At 52.2% G+C, this 17,863-nt stretch overlaps 2 protein-coding genes across 4 annotated transcripts in view; one reads left to right on the top strand and one right to left on the bottom strand.

Moving 5' to 3' along the window:
- Positions 1 to 1,521: 1,521 nt before the first annotated feature.
- On the top strand, positions 1,522 to 13,998 carry LOC135190605 (probable glutamate receptor). 2 transcript variants are annotated; one of them, XM_064172130.1, is made up of 11 exons: positions 1,522 to 1,622; positions 2,832 to 2,939; positions 5,257 to 5,288; positions 6,007 to 6,066; positions 7,069 to 7,248; positions 8,097 to 8,323; positions 9,105 to 9,202; positions 9,671 to 9,888; positions 10,413 to 10,638; positions 11,197 to 11,444; positions 12,288 to 13,998. In XM_064172130.1, exons 2-11 carry the CDS (start codon positions 2,867 to 2,869, stop codon positions 12,387 to 12,389), a joined length of 1,464 nt encoding a protein of 487 aa, XP_064028200.1. In that variant the 5' UTR covers positions 1,522 to 1,622; positions 2,832 to 2,866; the 3' UTR covers positions 12,390 to 13,998. The 2 variants fall into 2 exon arrangements, with proteins under 2 accessions (XP_064028200.1, XP_064028201.1); XM_064172131.1 differs by having other exon boundaries at positions 1,525 to 1,622; positions 2,829 to 2,939.
- The window catches only part of PANK4 (pantothenate kinase 4 (inactive)), a 25,775-nt gene continuing 21,791 nt past the window's right edge, over positions 13,880 to 17,863 (bottom strand). For both annotated transcript variants that reach the window (XM_064172128.1, XM_064172129.1), the window contains 4 exons: positions 17,260 to 17,367; positions 16,389 to 16,489; positions 15,850 to 15,918; positions 13,880 to 14,442 (listed from right to left, as the gene is read on the bottom strand). In XM_064172128.1, the coding sequence (XP_064028198.1) occupies positions 14,229 to 14,442; positions 15,850 to 15,918; positions 16,389 to 16,489; positions 17,260 to 17,367 (492 nt within the window). In that variant the 3' untranslated portion in view covers positions 13,880 to 14,228. The remainder of the gene's footprint in view (positions 14,443 to 15,849; positions 15,919 to 16,388; positions 16,490 to 17,259; positions 17,368 to 17,863) is intronic.

The raw sequence follows: 17,863 nt of genomic DNA, 5'->3' as shown, positions 1-17,863 counted from the left end.
CAAATGATGAGTAACTGCTTTTACAGCTGGTTTTGGCACACCACATAAGCCCATTAATGTTGTGTCCAGTTACTGATTCCTGGTAATGGAATTTGTTTCGTGGTACCTATGCAGGAGCTTTGCTCTTCGTTCAGCCTCTCTTCACCAGGGAAGAGGAGATTGCTTGCTCAGCAGGCAGGGTACTGTCTGAAGTGCTTGGGGAGGCAGCAGGGCTGTGGTAAGCATGGAGGGAGTGTACTGGGTGAATGAGGAGAGGGAAAGAAAAGTGGCATGGGTTTGAGGGTCCTACCAGTGTGTGAGAAGAGTTCCTTGGCTATACCCTTCCATTGCCAAACTGACAGCACTGCAGGGTTCATTGACATTAAGCAGTGTTTGCCCCTGCAGAAGACAAGCTGTGTTGATGCTTAATAATTGATTGCCTCAGTGGCATGTCCAGAGAAAGCTTAGGGAAGAAGGCCAAGATGTGCAGGCTGCTGGAGAGTTTTCCCTCTTGAACAGTGCTCAGTGTCAAACGGGGAGGAAATTTTTGTGCCTTACTTAAATGTGGACAAGTTCCAACTCCCCTGCAGCATGGGTTGTAATAGTTGATTCTGCTGAATTCCTGTGGAGGCTTCTCTTTGTTGCTGCAGGGCCTTGATGTCTGTGTTTGGAGATGACCTGGCCCAGCAGAATCAGCCACTTGGCAGTGTTGTGCTTAGCTCACTTCTGAAGTGAAATCAGTGAAGAGGTGGCTGGAGGGGACAGGAATCTCAGCTCTGTGCCTGTGTATTACATGAAACTGTACAATCCAGAGAGGAATTGAGTGGTTCGCCCCTGAAGCTCAGACCTTGCTTCAGCTGTTTGAGTGTTGTGAGGAGCTATTAGATGTATTTGGGGTGGGGGTTTGAGTTATACATGAGTCCCTCAGCTGGCAGTCAGAGTGAAAAGCCTTGGCTAACTTTCAGTCCCATCTCTATTTAGCGGGCTTAAAAACAAGAAGAAACTAAACCAAACCCAAACCTCTCTAGAATTTGTGCTTTGCTTTCTGTACCTGTGGAGTGGACTCAGATTTAGCTCTGAGGGTAGCAGCTCCCTCTTCCCCACTTTGTTTATAACTGCTGCAAACACAAAGATGCTTGTAACAGAGGCCAACCTTTGTTTCAGAAGGCAGTACATTAGTGGCTTTTAAAAGTAGTAAGCATGCCAATATAGACATTTCTAACTCCGATTTATGTGATTTGTTTGAGCAGGCTACACTGGATAGGCAGGAGAGATGGGCAGAGCTGGATGGGACTGTTCTGAAGAGACAGGATTTGACAGGACCACACAGCAGGCCAGCGTTGGTGTTTTCTGAGTTTCAATGTGCTGTTCAACTGCCAGACTAAGCCCTTCCAAACGTTGTCTCTTTGCTGGGTGTAGTCTCCTCCTCTCTTTCCCAAACCCCAAGCCACCCCTGGATGCTGCAGCAGGAGCTGGCAGGTCCCGCAGAAGCCCCTCGGCCTGGCTCCTCCCTCTCGTGTATCGTTAAAAGAGCCTGGGACGCCTGCAGGCATCCAGCGTTCAGCAGCTTCACTGTGCCAGTTCCTGGAGTTGCTTCTGCTGGTGCCAGCCTAACGGACCTAGGAGAGGCTGGAGGAGTTGCTGTAAGTGAGATGCTGCCTTCAATTGCTGCTGCTCTTGCTCTAGATGCCAAGGATCAAAGCCTGTCTGCAGCAGGCTGCCTGCTTCCCAGCTGGTGGTTGCTCACCTTGCCCACTGCTGTGGCAGTGCTGCTGCATTCCTTCAGCCCTGCGCACAGAGGACTTGGGCACGGGAGTAAGCTTGGGGGTTTTGTTTGCACTTGGAAGGACTGAAAAGCTGCTGAGGAGTGAGGGCTGCCTATGCAGGCTCCTGAAACATGAGTTTTTCTGGGCATGTAACCTATGTTGATTATCATTTTGGGAGGGAATGGTGCCCTCAGCCTTGTTTGCCACTGACAACAAACACAGCCACAAGCACTGCAGCAGCTTGGGGCTTGCTGTAACCTGGCACTGGCTGTTTCCCGTGTTCCTGTTGCTGGATGGCAGTGGCACCTTTGTTCCAAGGCATGCAGAAATCTCACTGCAGAGTTTAAAATGGAAAGGATGTTGAATATGCTGGGTCTCACCCTCCTCATCCTACCTCTTCTTCCTTTATAAGGGGAGGATGTTGATTAAGAGGGCTTCAGAAACTTAAGAGGGCTTCAGAAATAATTTCTTCTGTCTCTTGATGCAGGGTGAAGCAGCTTTACTTCAGATCATTTTGCTGCAAATGAAACAAGCACCTCTGCTTTCTGCATTCCAAAGGGAAAGTGCTTTTGAGCCTCTGTGAAAGAGAACCTCCTAGAGCAGGCTCTTGCCTCAGCTGGCTGCTAAAATGCCTTTAGTAGCCCTTTACCATTTATTAGAGCAGAAGGGCTCAGCACCCAGCCTACCTCAGATATGCCCTTTCTTTTCCTTGTGAGCCCATGGGTCTGTGCCCCTTGCCCGTGGGTCTGTGACCCTCCATACTGCACAGAGACACAGCTGCCTCTCTCCACAGCCTGCACCCTGGTTGTGGCTCCCTTCTGCTTCACAGAGAGGAAGCAGTGCAAGCAGCAATAGATAAAGCCACTGTCTAGGTTTGTCCTGTGGTGCTTGCTGCAGTGCAATGTTCACCAGAATCCTTTCCTTGGTGTTCATTATAGCTGGCCTCAGGAGTGGCTCTGTCACCTGGAGAGCTTTGAATTGAGACTCTTCAGAATGCTGTGCAGAAAAGCCAGGATATGCTGGTTGCAACCCAGCCATGAGGAGCTGTAAACCCAGCTTTAACCACCTGCATTTCCTCTCTAGCAGTGCAGCAACTTTAGGCAGCAGATATTTTGGCTCCAATGGACAAAGGCCTTCAGCTTGTGCTTTGTGTGCTGACAGCCATGCTGCTCCTGGGAGAGTCAAGCCAGACAGGTGAGAAAAATGATCCCCAAATGCTGGCTGCATCCATACCAGGCTTTGCTGCTCTTCACAGGGTTATTTTTTCATTCTTTAAGTGTTAGTCCTCACAGGATTTTGTCTTGATCCAAGAATTTGCTTCTGAGATGGTTGTTAAGGCACCCCCAGGGGCTGCCTTGTCACAGCTGATGGCTGTGACTTTATCATGTTAGGGGGCCACTTATCAAGGGTCTTGCTGCTGTAGTTGTAAATCAGATTGCAGAGAGGTCAGGGAAGATGGAACAGCCTAGAACAGGGGAGCTGAGGTGTCCTTTGGCAGGTTACTGTGGTTAAAGCTGCCGTCCCCTGAGTGCAACAGGATGCACTGAGAACTTGCTCCCTGAGTGATGCTTTCCACGTTATTACTTTGTTTCAGCTCTCTCCTGGTCACAGAAGGGAAGTGCTGGCAGAGGCTGGGCAGGGAAGGGTACTAGCTTGGAAAGGGAGGGTAGGGTAGAAGATTGGGGTGAGGTGGGCAGTTGTAAGCAAGCTTTCTGACATGGAGTGAAGCAGGGAGCTGTCTCCTACGGGAAGGCTGGGCAGGCTCAGAGCAGAAGGGGTAAGGACAAGGCTGATTTTTGCAGCCACAGTCATTTCCTGCAGCCACCAGGCTGTGAGGAAGAGGAGCAGAGGGATGAGCCTCTTCTCTTTGTCTCCTGCTTTTGTAGGCTCTCACAAAGAAGCCTCACAATGAGGACTTGGCTTCTGAGAAGTGTCACTGCGCTTTGAGTTAGTGCTGCAGCCTGATTCCTTGTGGCCCTTTCAGGAGGTGGCACAACAGGGTTTGGAACAGCTGCATCCAGTGCCACCGTGGGGGGGCTGGAGCCCTCAGTGCAGACCATTTCCATCCAAGAAGCCCTATCAGGTCACCAAAAAGAGCCTCAAAAAGATTTTTCTGGCTTCGATGAGTTTCTAAAGGGAGACAAGAGAACCCTTTTGTGAAGATTTCCAGCTCCCATGGAGAAGTGCAGTGGAGAGGGGAAAAAACAGGTTTTGTTTTACAGTAAAGCAGGGTTCAGCACAAGGCCAGAAACTGCAAACCCAAGGCATGAATAATACATCATGAGTGCCTGCCTTGTGGGCTTTAGTGAGAGGCTCACAGCTTTTGCCTGAGAGAGTGCAAACAGCCTGCATTTGGTGTCTTATCTGAGAGATACCTGGCTGCTGCACTGAGAGCTCTCTGAGTGCAGGGAGAGATGCTCTGCTCTTAGAGAACACATCCTGGCCACTTGGTGAGCCATAAACTGGCCCGGTTGTGTGCTTCATTTTGCAGCTCAGGCATTGTGGTTTCTCTCTCCTGCTGGGCTGGAGGCATTCTGAGTGTTGTGAAGAGGGAAGCTGCAGGTCAAGCAGTTTGCTGTGTTTAGATGTCACCTAGCAGGGCAGAACCCAGAAGCATGACAAAGCAGGACTTCTGGAGGTGGATCTTGGTGTTTTTAGCAGAGAGGGTCTGTCTTTACCTCGGGTTTACAGGTGAAAACTGAGCCACAGGGAGGAGAAGTGATACAGAGCAGGTCAGGGGTGGATTTGATGGTTTGGCATTTGGTGTCACTCCAGTGCTGCCTGCAGGGTTGCTGTGACTCTCAGTGCTCCTGAACTCAGTTTTATGTCCTTCCCTTCACCTCTGTCCCTCGATGCAATACAGGGAACAGGCTACACACGGCAGGCTTCTTGCTCCCTCTTTCTTAGTGCTGTCACTGTTGAATCTTGGGCTTGGCCCTTTCAGAGGTTTTAATTTTCACAGGGTTGAAGTCGTAATTGGAGGGGGGAGGGTGCAGAGAAGAAGGATTTCTACCCCAGTGGTTGCAATCCCTTTGCCAGCAGCACATCATTAGTAGAGAAGGGAAGGAACAATCAAAGCTGCTGTCCTGGCACTTAATGGTGGTGAAGCCCTTGTTGGTTACAGAGCTTCTCTTTAGAGTTATGGATGAGGTTTGGCAGGAGTGAGGGAGAACTCTTTACTTCTGCGAAGTAGCAGGAGAGCTGCAGTGTCACCTTGCCAGGGAGGGCAGTGGGAAATAAGGCCAAATCCATCCCTAAATGTGTGGGTAACAACCCTAAGCATTAAGCTCCAAGCAGAACCCTCTGGAGCCTTGAGTGTCTCTCTTCCTGCTTCTGATCATTTCACACCAACGCTGAGTTGTGAACGGGCAAACAGCCAGAGCTGGTTTGGGGAGTGAAGGATAAAGCTGCTGTGCATTGAAGTGCAAGGAGAAAGGAGGCTCTGAAACTTCACCTTTAAGGAGCTGTAAATACCCTGCAAGAAGCTGATGCTGCTGTTGTACTTTTTCAGGAGCCACAAGGAATGCTGATGCTGTGAGGAAGGTAAGGGGGGGTGAATTCACTGCTGCACAGCTCTGACTGGAGGCAAAGAGTCTTCCAGCTGAAATTCAGCAGGAGATGTGGTCCTAGGGCAGTGCCTTTCATCTGCAGGCACTTTGTGCTGTCAGCACACTGGCAGTAGCCTTTGCTAGGTCTGCCTGTGTGTCACTGCTGCTTTGCTACTCGGTCTTCATCCAGAGTTCAAACTTCAGCCATGCCCCAGGCAACAACCACCCAATAGCCCTGAGGGTTGTTGGAAGGTGTACCCCCGAGGTCACCATTCCGTGTAGAAGAACCAGGGAAGAGCCCTTCCTCCCTTCAGAGGATTCCGTGTTTCCTCTGCTCCTTTTCCTCTCAGGTTTCTTATTGTTCTGTCTCTCCTGGAATTGCTTTCTGCGACCTTAATTGGCTGCAGATTGTTTTGCTTGCACCCTGAGCTGCTGTCTCTGGGAAGCTGCATGCATCTGGGACATCTGAAGTGATTTTTAGTTCAGACAAAGTGTTGCTGGCCCCAGCAGCAGTGTAATGCTTGTGGTGTATTGATTACAGCTAGGGACAACAGTGGGGAGGTCACTGCAGCTTACAGAGGGGGATTTAACACAGGCACCTCCCCCAGCACCCACCCCCAGTTCTATCAACTGTCTTCTATCACCTCTGGCTAAGTGGGACCATGTCTAGCACTTGGGAAACAATCATTTCTTCCTCATGCTTTGATTTGCAGGTTGCTGACTTAAGGGGATCAGGAGAAGGTCTTCCAACCTTGACTGTCACAACAATCCTGGTAAGGCAGTGACAGGGCTCTGGGAGGGGCTGGGAGCCAACTGCAGATGCATTTGGTCCTTTTTTCATCACCAGTCTATTCAGGGGTGGTGTCTGAGCTGCCTTCGATGCTCTGCCCACCGCTGGGCTTTGCTAGAGCTCGATGCAAGGTGTCTGTAGTTTGCAGTGGGGGGATTTGAGGGCTGGGGCTGCAGCTCTGCAGGTGAGTGCTGTGTGAGACCATCAGACCTTCTCTGCTCAGCTGCACCTCGGGGGCTCCTGTTGCCTACATTTCTCACTGCAGGACAGAGGCATCAAGTGAAGGTCACAGGAGTGCAGGGGTTGAAACCAGGCTGTAACACAAAGCAAAAGCATCTCCTTGTGCACCACAGGAAGCAGCAGCAGTGAATTTTCTGATTCTGTTGTCTGCTTGTGACCCTCATCTGATGCTTTTGGTGGGTCAAGTGAAATGTATTTGGGCTTTGAGACCCTGGCAGGGCATCATTTACTTTGGTGGCTTGTAGAATGCGGCTGCCCTGTGGCAGTCTGGGGCTGGTGGTGGCCCCATGACTCCAGGAGTATCTCTCAGGTTTAGGAATGCCACACTGATAACATGGGGAGAGGTCTTTGGGGAGGGTTTGCTCTGCAGCACAGGGTCACAGGATGTTAGGGGTTGGCAGGGACCTCCATAGGGCATTGAGTCCAACCTCCCCCTGCCAGAGCAGCACCATAAAATATAGCTCAGGTCACACAGGAGCACATCCAGACAGGCCTTGAAAGGCTCCAAAGGAGACACCACAACCTCTTTGGGCAGCCTGTGGCAGTGCTCTGGGACCCTTACAGGAAAGTTCTTCCTCGTGTTGAGATGGAACCTCCTGTGCTGTAGTTTACATCCCCTGCCCCTTGTCCTGTCACAGCACACAACTGAGAAGAGTCTGTCCCCTGCCCCTTGACCAGCCCTCAGGCACTGAAGCCCCCATGTGTTCAGCAGTGTGTCACTGTGAGTTTCCCCTTGCGTGCTCAGGAGGACCCCTACGTGATGGTGAGAAGTGCAGAGCTGGAGGGGTACTGCATGGACCTGCTGAAGGCTCTGGCTGCCATGCTGCACTTCAGCTACAAGGTGAAGGTGGTGGGCGATGGGCAGTACGGCGCCGTCTCTGCCAGTGGCAACTGGACTGGCATGGTCGGGGAAATCCTGAGACAGGTAACTGCCACTCTCCTGCCTTGGCAAGCAAAGCCCACTGCTGCTGCCAGCTCCTGGGCTTGGTGGGACTGAGCTGCTGGCAGTTAGCCTGCCTGCTGTGTGGAACTAACCAGCAACAGGACTGCTCGTTGGGTTGGACCTGTGAATGTGGAAGCTAAGGAACAAGAGGACAGTGGCTGCAGCAGGAAACCCCTGTCCCGAGGTGCTCCTGGAGCAGGGCTTGGCTTGTCTCAGAGGCTGCTCACTTGGCAGTCTGAGAGACTATGCAGATGTCTGAGCTCCCTGAGAGAGCAGGCAATGGCTTACAGGGAAGTGTCTTCTGACCTTAGCCAGCAGCTGTCCCCTTTGAGTTAACCACAGAGTTAACCAGGTTGGAAAATACCTCTGAGATCATTGAGTCCAACCTGTCAGCTGAGCCTTCTAATAACTCAGCTTGCATGCCCACCTTAACCCATCATGTGCCATTCCCCATGCCACTACTCTGTCATCTCTTGGTGACTTTGGAACCGAACCTCCTTTACTCCTCTCAGCTCAGTGCCATGGCACTCAGGTGGATGCTGCACGCAGCAGCAGACAGGAACTTGCCTTCTGCTTTCGGCAGACCCAAGGTGGTTCACGCAGCACAGCCTCAGCTTGTGTGTGTGATGCTGTAGGAGGGAACCAGAAGCCCCAGATCCCCACCAACCCCCCACTATGGACAGTGGAAAACTGTCCTATTGCTTGGCACTCAGTCTAAGGTGGCAGCTCTCTGCCATGCAGGTGCTGCCCACTCTGCCTGGGCAGCATTCTGAGGGATGAGCCCCCCAGGGAGCCCGGGTGGGTGGTCACTGTTGATGTCCATCTTGCAGGAAGCAGACATTGCAGTGGCTCCACTGACAGTGACTTCAGCAAGGGAGGAGGTGGTCTCCTTCACCACACCATTCCTGCAGACTGGCATTGGGATCTTGCTTCGCAAGGACACTGTCTCCCAGGAGATGTCTTTCTTCCACTTCCTGGCTCCTTTCAGCAAGGAGACCTGGACTGGCCTTTTGTTTGCTTACTTGCTGACCTGCTTCTGCCTCTTTCTTGTTGCCAGGTATCAGTGAATTTGTCGTGGATTCCAATCACTGCTTTCTCAGCTAAGTTCCAGAGTGCCTTTTGTTCTCAGGAGCCTTCTGCACAGCTCCAGAGCCAGGGCTAATAGAGCCCAGGTCATGTCAGGTTAAGATAGCCTGAAGGATGTCCCTGGGAGCAGCTCTGTGTCTCTTGATGTGGGTTCCCTGGGGCTGCTGAAGGGATCCTGTGCTTGTACCTCAGCCCTGATTTTATCAGAGCTTGTTCTGACCTCTGACCATGGCCCTACCTGCAGGTCTCTTTCCCAGTGTATTTTTATTCCCTGTGTCCTGCTCTGACTTGTGGCAGAGATTTTCTGCTTCCACTCCACCCCTTCCCAGGAGGTTCAGTTCTCTCCTCTGCTCTTTGTCAGGCCACCCTAGCACTCTGCTGCTGCAGCCTCGATCACTTTATTGCTCCTTTCCTAGTTTTATGCACAGCCTGTCTAGGTAAGGATTTGCTCCAGGAAGCAGCTTGATAGTATAGACAGAGCCAATATTGCCACTTGTGTGCCAGGGGAACTGGATTATGCAATGGCTCAGGCAGAAAGTGCCTGCCAAAGCTGTGACAGCATCCCCTGGGCCAGCACTGCTGCAGACTGGGAGGCACTGAGCAGGAGTGCTGTGCTCAGCGCTGCTGAAACTGGAGCTTGAGGGAAGGAAAGGGCACTTCCAGGCCAGCTGCCCTGCTGCAGTCACACTGCAGGATTGTTTGGTTACTTTTGTCCTCTCACTGTTTGCTTTTATCCTGTCATTTTCCCCCAGACTGAGCCCCTGTGAATGGAACGAGCCAAAGAACGAGGAGAACCACTTCACCTTCCTGAACAGCCTCTGGTTTGGAGCAGGAGCCCTCGCCCTGCAAGGTGAGCAGCAAAGCAGCTCTGGGGGCAGCTCCAGCTCTCCTCCGCCTGTAACGCTGATGTGGTGCCCTGTGGGGAAGAGGTGTTCAGGGACACTTAGCAGCACTAAAACTCCCAGTCGGGGGACTTCTGATGGCAGACACCTTCTGGCTGTCCGCAGATACCTGAAAAGAGGTGCTGCAGGGAATGCTAGGCTTAGGGAGGCTTTCCTGTGCTTGGCCACCCATATTGCTCCAGCTCGGCCCCGTGTGCGTGGTGCTGCTGCAGTCGCTCAAGCTCAGCATTGTGTGTGGTGCTGCTGCAGTTCGGGGCAGCCGTGGGAGGTCCTTTCAGGCTCCAGCATTAAGTAGGCGCAGGGCAAGCTCGGAAACTTAGCCTCTGTTGACAGGGAAGCCTTCGCCCCGGGCTCAGGGGTCTCAAGCTGGCTGGCTGTTGCCATCACCTCAGCAGCTGTTGCTGGCTCTCCTGCAGGTGTCACTCCCCGGCCCAAGGCGCTGTCGGTGAGGGTGATTGCTGCGGTCTGGTGGCTCTTCACCATAGCCCTGCTGGCCGCCTACATCGCCAACTTCACTGCTCTGCTGAGCTCCAGCAGCGAGCAGCTCCCAATCCAGACCTTCGAAGACCTGGTGAAGCAAAGGAAGCTCGAGTTTGGGACCCTGGAAGGCTCCTCTACTTTCTACTTCTTCAAGGTGCAGAGAGCCTCCTTGTGCACTACAGATGTGCTGTAGAGCTGCCAAGCTGGGGCTGAGCTGTCTGGCTGATGCCTCTAGGTCCTTGTTGCCCTCATTGCTGTAGAGCCCACCCACTGTCCTGCAGTACTCTAAACATTGTGGGTGTTTTGGTCACCTTCTTCCACCTTTCCTCAGAGAGGAGCACCACAGGGGACTGTGTTTTCATAGTGTATTCCCTTAGCAGACAGCAGTGCTGCTCCTTGGGGTTCATCCCTGTGTACCCAGGGGAATGAGGAAGATACTTTCTGGGTACATCAACTGGATGCCTGCAAAGGTGGCCTTGGAGGGTGGGAAATGTTTCACCCTTGTATCCCTGTAGCCCTGTGTGTTAGAGAGGAGCTCTGCTGGCCATGGGCTTGCTTTCAGTAGAGGGAGCCCAGAGGGCTCTGGGTTAAGCAACTCCCAACTGTTTTGCCACCCCGAGGAGATTCTTAGGTGATTGTTGTCCAGTTCATTTTGACATTTGGGCTTTTGGGCTGCAGAACTCCAAGAATCCCATCCACCAGATGATCTATGAATACATGGACAAGAGAAGAGACCATGTCCTGGTCAAAACCTACCAGGAAGCCGTGCAGCGCGTGATGGACTCTGACTACGCCTTCATCGGGGAGTCCATCTCCCAAGACCTCGCAGCTGCCAGGCACTGCAACCTGATCAGGGCCCCCGAAGTCATTGGAGCCAGAGGATTTGGCATTGCCACCACCCAGGGTTAGTCATTGTGCACTGCTACTGCCCCGCTGGGGAGGTCCACATGGGTCTGAAGTAGCAGGTTGATAGAGCAAAGAGCCTGGCACAGCCCAGTCCTGGGACTTGCACCCATCTCTTGCATGAACAAAGTGGTAATTCTGCTAGGGTAGGCTTTCATTCCCTGGCTAAATCATCCCTGCCTCCATCATGCAAGCAATTCCAGCTCTCAGGGCTGTAATTGGCTTCTGTGGGTGGCTTTGGTTTTGCCTTGGTCCCAGTAACACAGAGCAGCTCATGTGTGCTTAGCAGGGCAGGCACTTTCCTACCCCATGGAGCACAACTGCTCTGTTTCCCCAAGTGCCTTCACTCTGTCATCATCCTGCACCTATTGTACCTGGGCAAGCCTGGAATGGGATTGTCTAAGAGAAGCTTTCAGCCTCTGCATGCAGAATGAGCAGCTGAAAGCTGGGAAGCAGCACCCAGCTCACCCTGCCTGGGTGTGCAGCAGTGGCTTGCTTAAAGCTGTCACCAGTGGCTGTGGTCTCTGCCATGTTTGTTCTTTCTTTCTGCTGCTGCCAGCATCCCCCTGGACCAAGAAGCTCTCCATTGCTGTCCTCAAGCTGCGGGAGTCAGGGGACCTGGACTACCTGCGCAACAAGTGGTGGGAGAGCAGCTGCCTGCACAGGAGCAGGGACAGTTGGAGCCCGCTGCAGCCCCAGGCTCTGGGGGGGCTCTTCCTCACCCTCGCCATCGGCCTGGTGCTGGGCGTGATTGCGGCGCTGGTGGAGCTCTCCAACAGAAGCAGGCATGCTGCTGGGCACGTGAAGGTGAGGGAGGGCTCTCACCTCCTGGCCTGCTCCCTTCTGTCCCTCCTGTTTAGCATGGACACTCCAGGCACTGCTGGAATTCCATATGGACATTGCAGTGTGGTGAGGGTGAAAGGGGGAGATAAATCAAAGTCATAGAATGGCTCAGGTTGGAAGGGACCTCAGAGCTCACCTACTCCAATGTCCCTTCCATGGGCAGGGACACCTCTCAACTAGACTTGGTTGCCCAAGGCCTCATCCAGCTTGGTCCTGAACACCCCCAGGGAGGAAGCATCCACAACCTCCCTGGACAGCCTGGTCCACAGTAGCACCACCTCAGTACTGAAGAACTTCTTCCTCAGCTCCAGTCTAACCTTGCTCTGCCTCAGCTTCAAACCATTCCCCCTTGTCCTGTCTTGCCTTCCCGCAGGATCCCTTCAGCTACTGGAAGGCAGCTCTAAGGCTCCTCTGGAGCCTTTTCTTCTCCAGGCTGAACAACCCCTTTAAGTGTGACAGCTCTGTAGCCTGAACAGGGCTAACATTAAACAACCTCACACCTCCCCAAAAATACATTGGGTAGAAACATTGAGTGCAGCTGCTGGGCAGCCCGAGTGCCCTGCAATACGCTGGGGGTGTGCAGAGGTCAGGCAACCATCCAGAAGTAGTTTATTCTCCAGTGTGGCTCTTCTCAGGTCATTTGACAAGCAGCAACAGACATGGAAACGAAACCGCAGGAGTCTCTGAGCATGCATCTTGGTGCTGCTGCTGCCGACCTGCTCCAGCAGCTGGGCTGTGCAGGCTGAAAGGTGAGCTCCATGACACACAACAACTCACTCCCTGCTCTCCTCCCCTTGTGCCTTGCAGAAGTCCTGCTGCTCTGTTTTCACAGAAGAGATATGCACTCGTCTGCGCGTGAAGGAGAACGCAAGGCACAGCCCCGAGGCTGCAGGGAAGGCCAACGCTTGAGAGGCTTCTGCCTGAGCCATGGTTCAGCTTCTGTACTGCCTAGGAACTAGAGCACTGTAGAGATGTCCTCCTGTGAGCCTAGAGCGTTAGTTTTGTAGTGACAAACACAGAGCACTTCTGGACTGGTAGTGGAGCTGGATACAGAAAGTGAAGTGGCATTGAAATGGATGAGGCACAGAGTGGAACTGTTGACCACAAGGGAGGATGACAACGTGGAGAAATAAAGCTGAGCTGGCAAAGGTGGAGCCATGTTTAGTTTAGAGGTTCACTATAGGTGAGTGCCTGTAGGAGTAAGTGACCCAGGACAGGTTAATATGCAGCCCCTGCCCACCACTGACAGGATGAGGTAAACCTTAACACTTCAAAGCTCTCCTGACTGCTCCTCGTGAACAACTGCTGCTCAAACAGGGCAGTTACCAACTCTAGCCTTGCCCTCCTTTAGGCAGCTGTGCACTGTGCAGGGCATCTCTGAATCAGGAACAGTGCTGTGGCATAACCTCCAGAATGCTGCATGCTCTGCAGTGAGCTAAGACCTGAATGAACGGGAGACCCTGAGCCTAAGGAATTGAGGCATGAGAAAGGTGAGACCTGGACTTGTCCTCTGTCAGTGTCCCATCCTAGAAGTGTCACTGTTTTGCTGCTGAGGGTGCTTTGCCCTGGCTAACCTGGCTGAGAAGTATTTAGGAAGAAGACACAGCTGAACTCCAGCAGTGCCAGAGCCTGAGCTCTGATAACCAGGCCATTTATCCAAGCTCTCTGGGCAGGGAGAAGCGATCTGCATTTTGCTCTTGCTCTTAGAGCAGGATCTTTGACACTCATGGCCAAGTTAGCTGCTTAATAATAGTCTGCTCCTGGCCCTGCTTTTCCTCTCAAAGCTGGAGTAACTGCTGCATGCAGCTACTGCTTTGCAAACCCATGGCTAAGTTACTCCATCCATGTGCTCCACACTTGATGAAGGGAGTGAAAAAAGGCAAATCCAGTCACTTGGGAAAACTGCTCTGCATGAGTCAAGAGACTAATTCTTACCAGTCCCAGCACTCATCAGCTGAAGGCAACAGAAACTAACATGCCTGCTCCAGGGAAGTAGCTGAGTAGCTCCTGAAGAAAGCCTTACACATCCAGCTTGAGGATAACCACTTCCACCTACTGCTAAGTGAGTACAGCCATGGGGGGTCCCCTTCTCACCCCTCTGTTAATAACAGGAGTGAGGAATCCTTCCAGCCTGTGTTTAAAAGGGAACCCTCCTGCTTCCCTTTTAAACACAGTTGCAGCAACCTGTGTTAGCTTAGTTGGGTTGAAGGGACTGATCCAGCCTCTAAGTGCACAGAGCATGAAGCAGCTGAAGTGGAATTTGAAAGGTGAGATGGAAAATGCCATGTTAGGGTCACTCAGCACTTGGAAAGCCAGTTGGTTGTGTGCCCTGGCACTGCTGGCACAGCAGGCAAAGATGTACATATACAAGAAAAAACTAAAATAAAAGGAGGTTTCCATTGACATTGAAATTGACATTTAAATATATTTCTATATGAATGTCTCACAGAACAAAAAAATAAAGTCTTTTGATCACAAATACTGCAGCATTAAAATAAACACTTACCAAAATAAACAATGAGTGATATACATATATATATATTTGAGTGGGGATGCTAGAGAGCAACTCGGGCTGCTGCTGCTGCTGCTCTCAGTCACCAAAAGCACAATATAAATACAGGATCTCCTGTGACCTCTTGTCCCTGTTGTAATAAAAATACATTCTTTACAGTTAAAGGAAATCTTAGTGCAAGTCCAGCTGCTGCTGCTGCTGCTCCCTCTCCTGCCACCGCTGCTGTCTGGCTCCTCTCATTTACAGGGCACTTCGTACTTGAAGATCACGCTGAAGATCTTCCCCCCCAGGCGGTCAGCCAGCCAGGAGTTCTTGATGACAGCAAGCTTCAGGCTCTCGCACTTCAGCGCTGCGTAGTAGTTGGTGTGGATGGCCCTGCCCATGCCCTCGATGATCACCAGGTCCGTCTTGCGCTCCCGCACCAGCACGGCCAAGCCTTTGTCCAGGCGGCTGGAACGAGAGCTCTGCCTTAGGGACAGGCACCCTTGGAGGTAGGGAGTGACAGCCCTGGATGTGGGGACAGGCACCCTTGGAGGTAGGGAGTGTCACCCCTGGAGGTATGGAATGATACCCCTGGATGTGGGAACAAGCACCCTTGGAGGCAGGGTCACAGAATGCTGGGGCTGGAAGGGACCTCCCAAGCTCATCCAGTCCAACCTCCCTGCCAGAGTAGGATCACCCAGAGCAGATCACACAGGAACATATCCAGGAGGGTTCTGGATACCTCCAGAGGGGGAGACTCCACAGCCTCTTGGGCAGCCTGTTCCAGGGTTCTGTCACCCCTCACAGGGAAAAAATTCCTCCTCCTGTTTAACTGAAACTTCCTCTGCCTCAGCTTCCACCCACTATCCTTTGTGCCATCCTTGGGCATCACCCAGCAGAGCCTGGCTCCAGCCTCCTAGCACTCACCTGCATATATTGATATAAATAAGGGTCAGGCACCCTTGGACATGTCACCCATGAAAGGCTGGGCAGAGGCCTATGTGCTTCACAGAAAAGGTGGTAGGATGTTGGGAGGGTCACTCAGAATCACAGGATGGTGAGGTTGGAAGGGACCTCTGAAGATCATCCACCCCTGCTCCAGCAGGGGCACCCACAGCAGCTCACCCAGGATCACAAGGGCCAGGTGGGGTTGGAATCTCTCCAGGGGAGACTCCACAATCTCTCTGGGCAGCCTGCTCCAGGGCTCCAGCAGCCTCATACCAAAAGATTTTCTCCTCCTGTTCAGATGGAACCTCCTGGCTTCCAGTTTGTGCCTGTCGCTCTTTGTTCTGTCGCTGGGCAGCACTGAGAAGAGCCCAGCTGCATCCTCTTCCCCCCCACCTTTAGCTCTTGCTGAGAGGATCCCCTCTGGGGCTGCTCCTCTCCAGGCTCCACAGCCCCAGGCCTGATGGCCTTTAAAGGTCTGTGCCAACCAAACCAATTCTCTAGTTCTAGGATTGCTGAGGCAAATCACCTTTAGATCAAAGCAAATGAGGTTGAAAAGTGGTTTCAAAGCTCCATTAAAGGCAGGAGGAACTGGGACTTCCCAGAGCACACAGGCAGCTTCTTCCAGCAGAGAAACTAACTACAGACAAATTAACCACCCAAAATGCTCCCTGCAGAGGATTTCTTGGTCACAAGCAGGACCTTCCAGCATCAGTAACTAAGCTGCTCATGAGCTGACAGTGTCACTGCTGAGCACAACATCAGATACTTAACAAGGCTGGAGCCAGATTCCAAGTCTGCAAACCCAGACTAAGCAACTCCTAACTGAGGGGAGAAAGGGACCTAGCAGAAGGGTGGCTGAGATGCTCCAGAGCTGTCTCTCAGCATCCTGCAGCTGCCAAATAACAAAGTGATGCTTTGCCAACCTACCTGAGATCCAGGCACGGCGAACTGGAACCTGTCTGAACCAGCAGCAGCTTCTCCTCCCTCAGAGCAGACCTTCATTGAAAAACAAGACAAAAATCACTGACCACTCCCTGCAGAGGGTCAGGCCAAGTTGGCACTGAGTCAGACCATGAAGGTCTGAGTGGGTTTTGCAGAGGCTTCTTTTAGTGCTAGGACTTTTGATCAAGAGCCATCTAGAGCAGCAGGACTGATTACTCAGCTCTGGCCCCTTCCAGGGATATTCTGCATGTGAAATAGATGTCTTTGCCTCTCCCTAAGACACAAAATGTGTTCTTTAGTAGCTTGGCTGCTTGTCAGGGAAGATAGAGACAAGAGAGACAATTCTGGATGCTCAAGAGAGAGCTGATCTCTACGTTTCTCACCTTCCTCCTTAGCTTACCTGCAGGCTGCAGGTTTCAGACCCTGCCCAGCACAGTTAAGTAGGAGCTAAGGATGGAACCAGGCCTTTGCTTTGTCCTCCTCTGTGCTGTGTGACACAGAGGGAGGTCTGGCTTTGTGCTTACTGGATAACTGGGTCCATTGCTGCTATCCGCTCGGTGACGATCAGGGACTCGCTGTAGGTGACATCGTTCAGGGCAGGGCCAGAGTTGCAGGCCAGAATAACCTGAGGGGCAGAAGAGCTCACAGCTTAACCTGCTGTCAGAGCTGCTCAGTTACCATCCCCACCTGCCTAGCTTCTTTCATAGAAGAGGAAATGCAAAGAGAGAGGCTGGAGGCCCAGCCCTTCCTTGCCCAGTTTTCCCAGTTGGACACTGCAGGCCCTTGCTGAGGAGACTGAGGTCTGCAGGAGGCTCTCTCGGCTTTGCTGCCCTCTGCAGCATACTTGAAGTTCATAGATCCACGCAATGGGTTGGGACCTTAAAGATGATCCAGTTCCAACCCCCCTGCTATGGGCAGGGACACCTCCCACCAGCCCAGGCTGCTCAAGGCCTCATCCAACCTGGCCTTGAACACCTTCAGGGAGGTTGTGGAGTGTGGGAAGCTTTCTCCTGCAGCGGAGCATGAAAGGTAAACATCAGACCCTGTGATGGGAATGATCCAAGATCACATTCTGTCATTCTCTGATCCACAGCCTCCCTGGGCAACCTGTGCCAGTGTCTCCCTACCCTCACTGTCAAGAATTTCTTCCACAGCTCCAGTCTCTTAATCTGCCCTCCTCAAGCTTCAATCCATTCCCTCTCATCCTATTATTACAAGCCCTTGTGAAAAGTCCCTTCCCAAAATCAGACTTAGATGTTTCAGGGATTTGGCTTATTCCCAGTTCAGCTGTCAGGAGCCAGACTGGTTAAGTGCCCTGCTGGCAGGTGGTTAACAAACCTTTCACCAATTCCCACAGCTCCACTACAGAGCGAACTCAGAGTGAGAACCACTCACCTCTGTCCCTCTAGAAAGCAGCTCTCTGACAAAAGGAAAGACTCCTAAAATGATGTCAATTCCACTGTTATCTGCGAAAATTAAGGCACATTTATGAGGGGGACCCTCCTGTAAGAGAAAAGTGAACAATGCCTTGGGTTATTCACAACACCTCACTTCAGGAGCTCACAGTTTTACACCCTGGCATGGCTGGCATGTTTGCTTAGCTAGCAGCAGCAGAGCTCACCTCAACACCTCCTGTGCCCATTCTGGGAGAGAGCAGCTTCACAGATTCAGAGAATGATTTGGGTTGGAAGGGATCTTAAAGTCCATCCAGTTCCAATGCCCTTGCCATAGGCAGGGACACCTCCCACTGGGTCAGGTTGTTCCACAACCTGCCTGGATAACCTATTGCAGTGTTCCAGCACCCTCATGGTGCAGAACTTGTTCCTCACATCCTATCTAAATCTGCTCTGCTCTAATTCCAAACCATTGTCCCTTGTCCTTTGCAAACAGTCTGCCGCCTTCTAGCCCCTTCAGGTACTGGCAGGCTGCTCTAAAGTCTTCCTGAAGCCTTCTCTTCTCCTGGCTGACCACCCCCAGCTCCTTCAGCCTGTCCTTGCAG

Source organism: Pogoniulus pusillus, chromosome 36 (assembly GCF_015220805.1).
Source record: "Pogoniulus pusillus isolate bPogPus1 chromosome 36, bPogPus1.pri, whole genome shotgun sequence".
NCBI classification, from domain to species: Eukaryota; Metazoa; Chordata; class Aves; order Piciformes; family Lybiidae; genus Pogoniulus; species Pogoniulus pusillus.
This window is presented reverse-complemented; position numbering and strand designations above follow the sequence as displayed.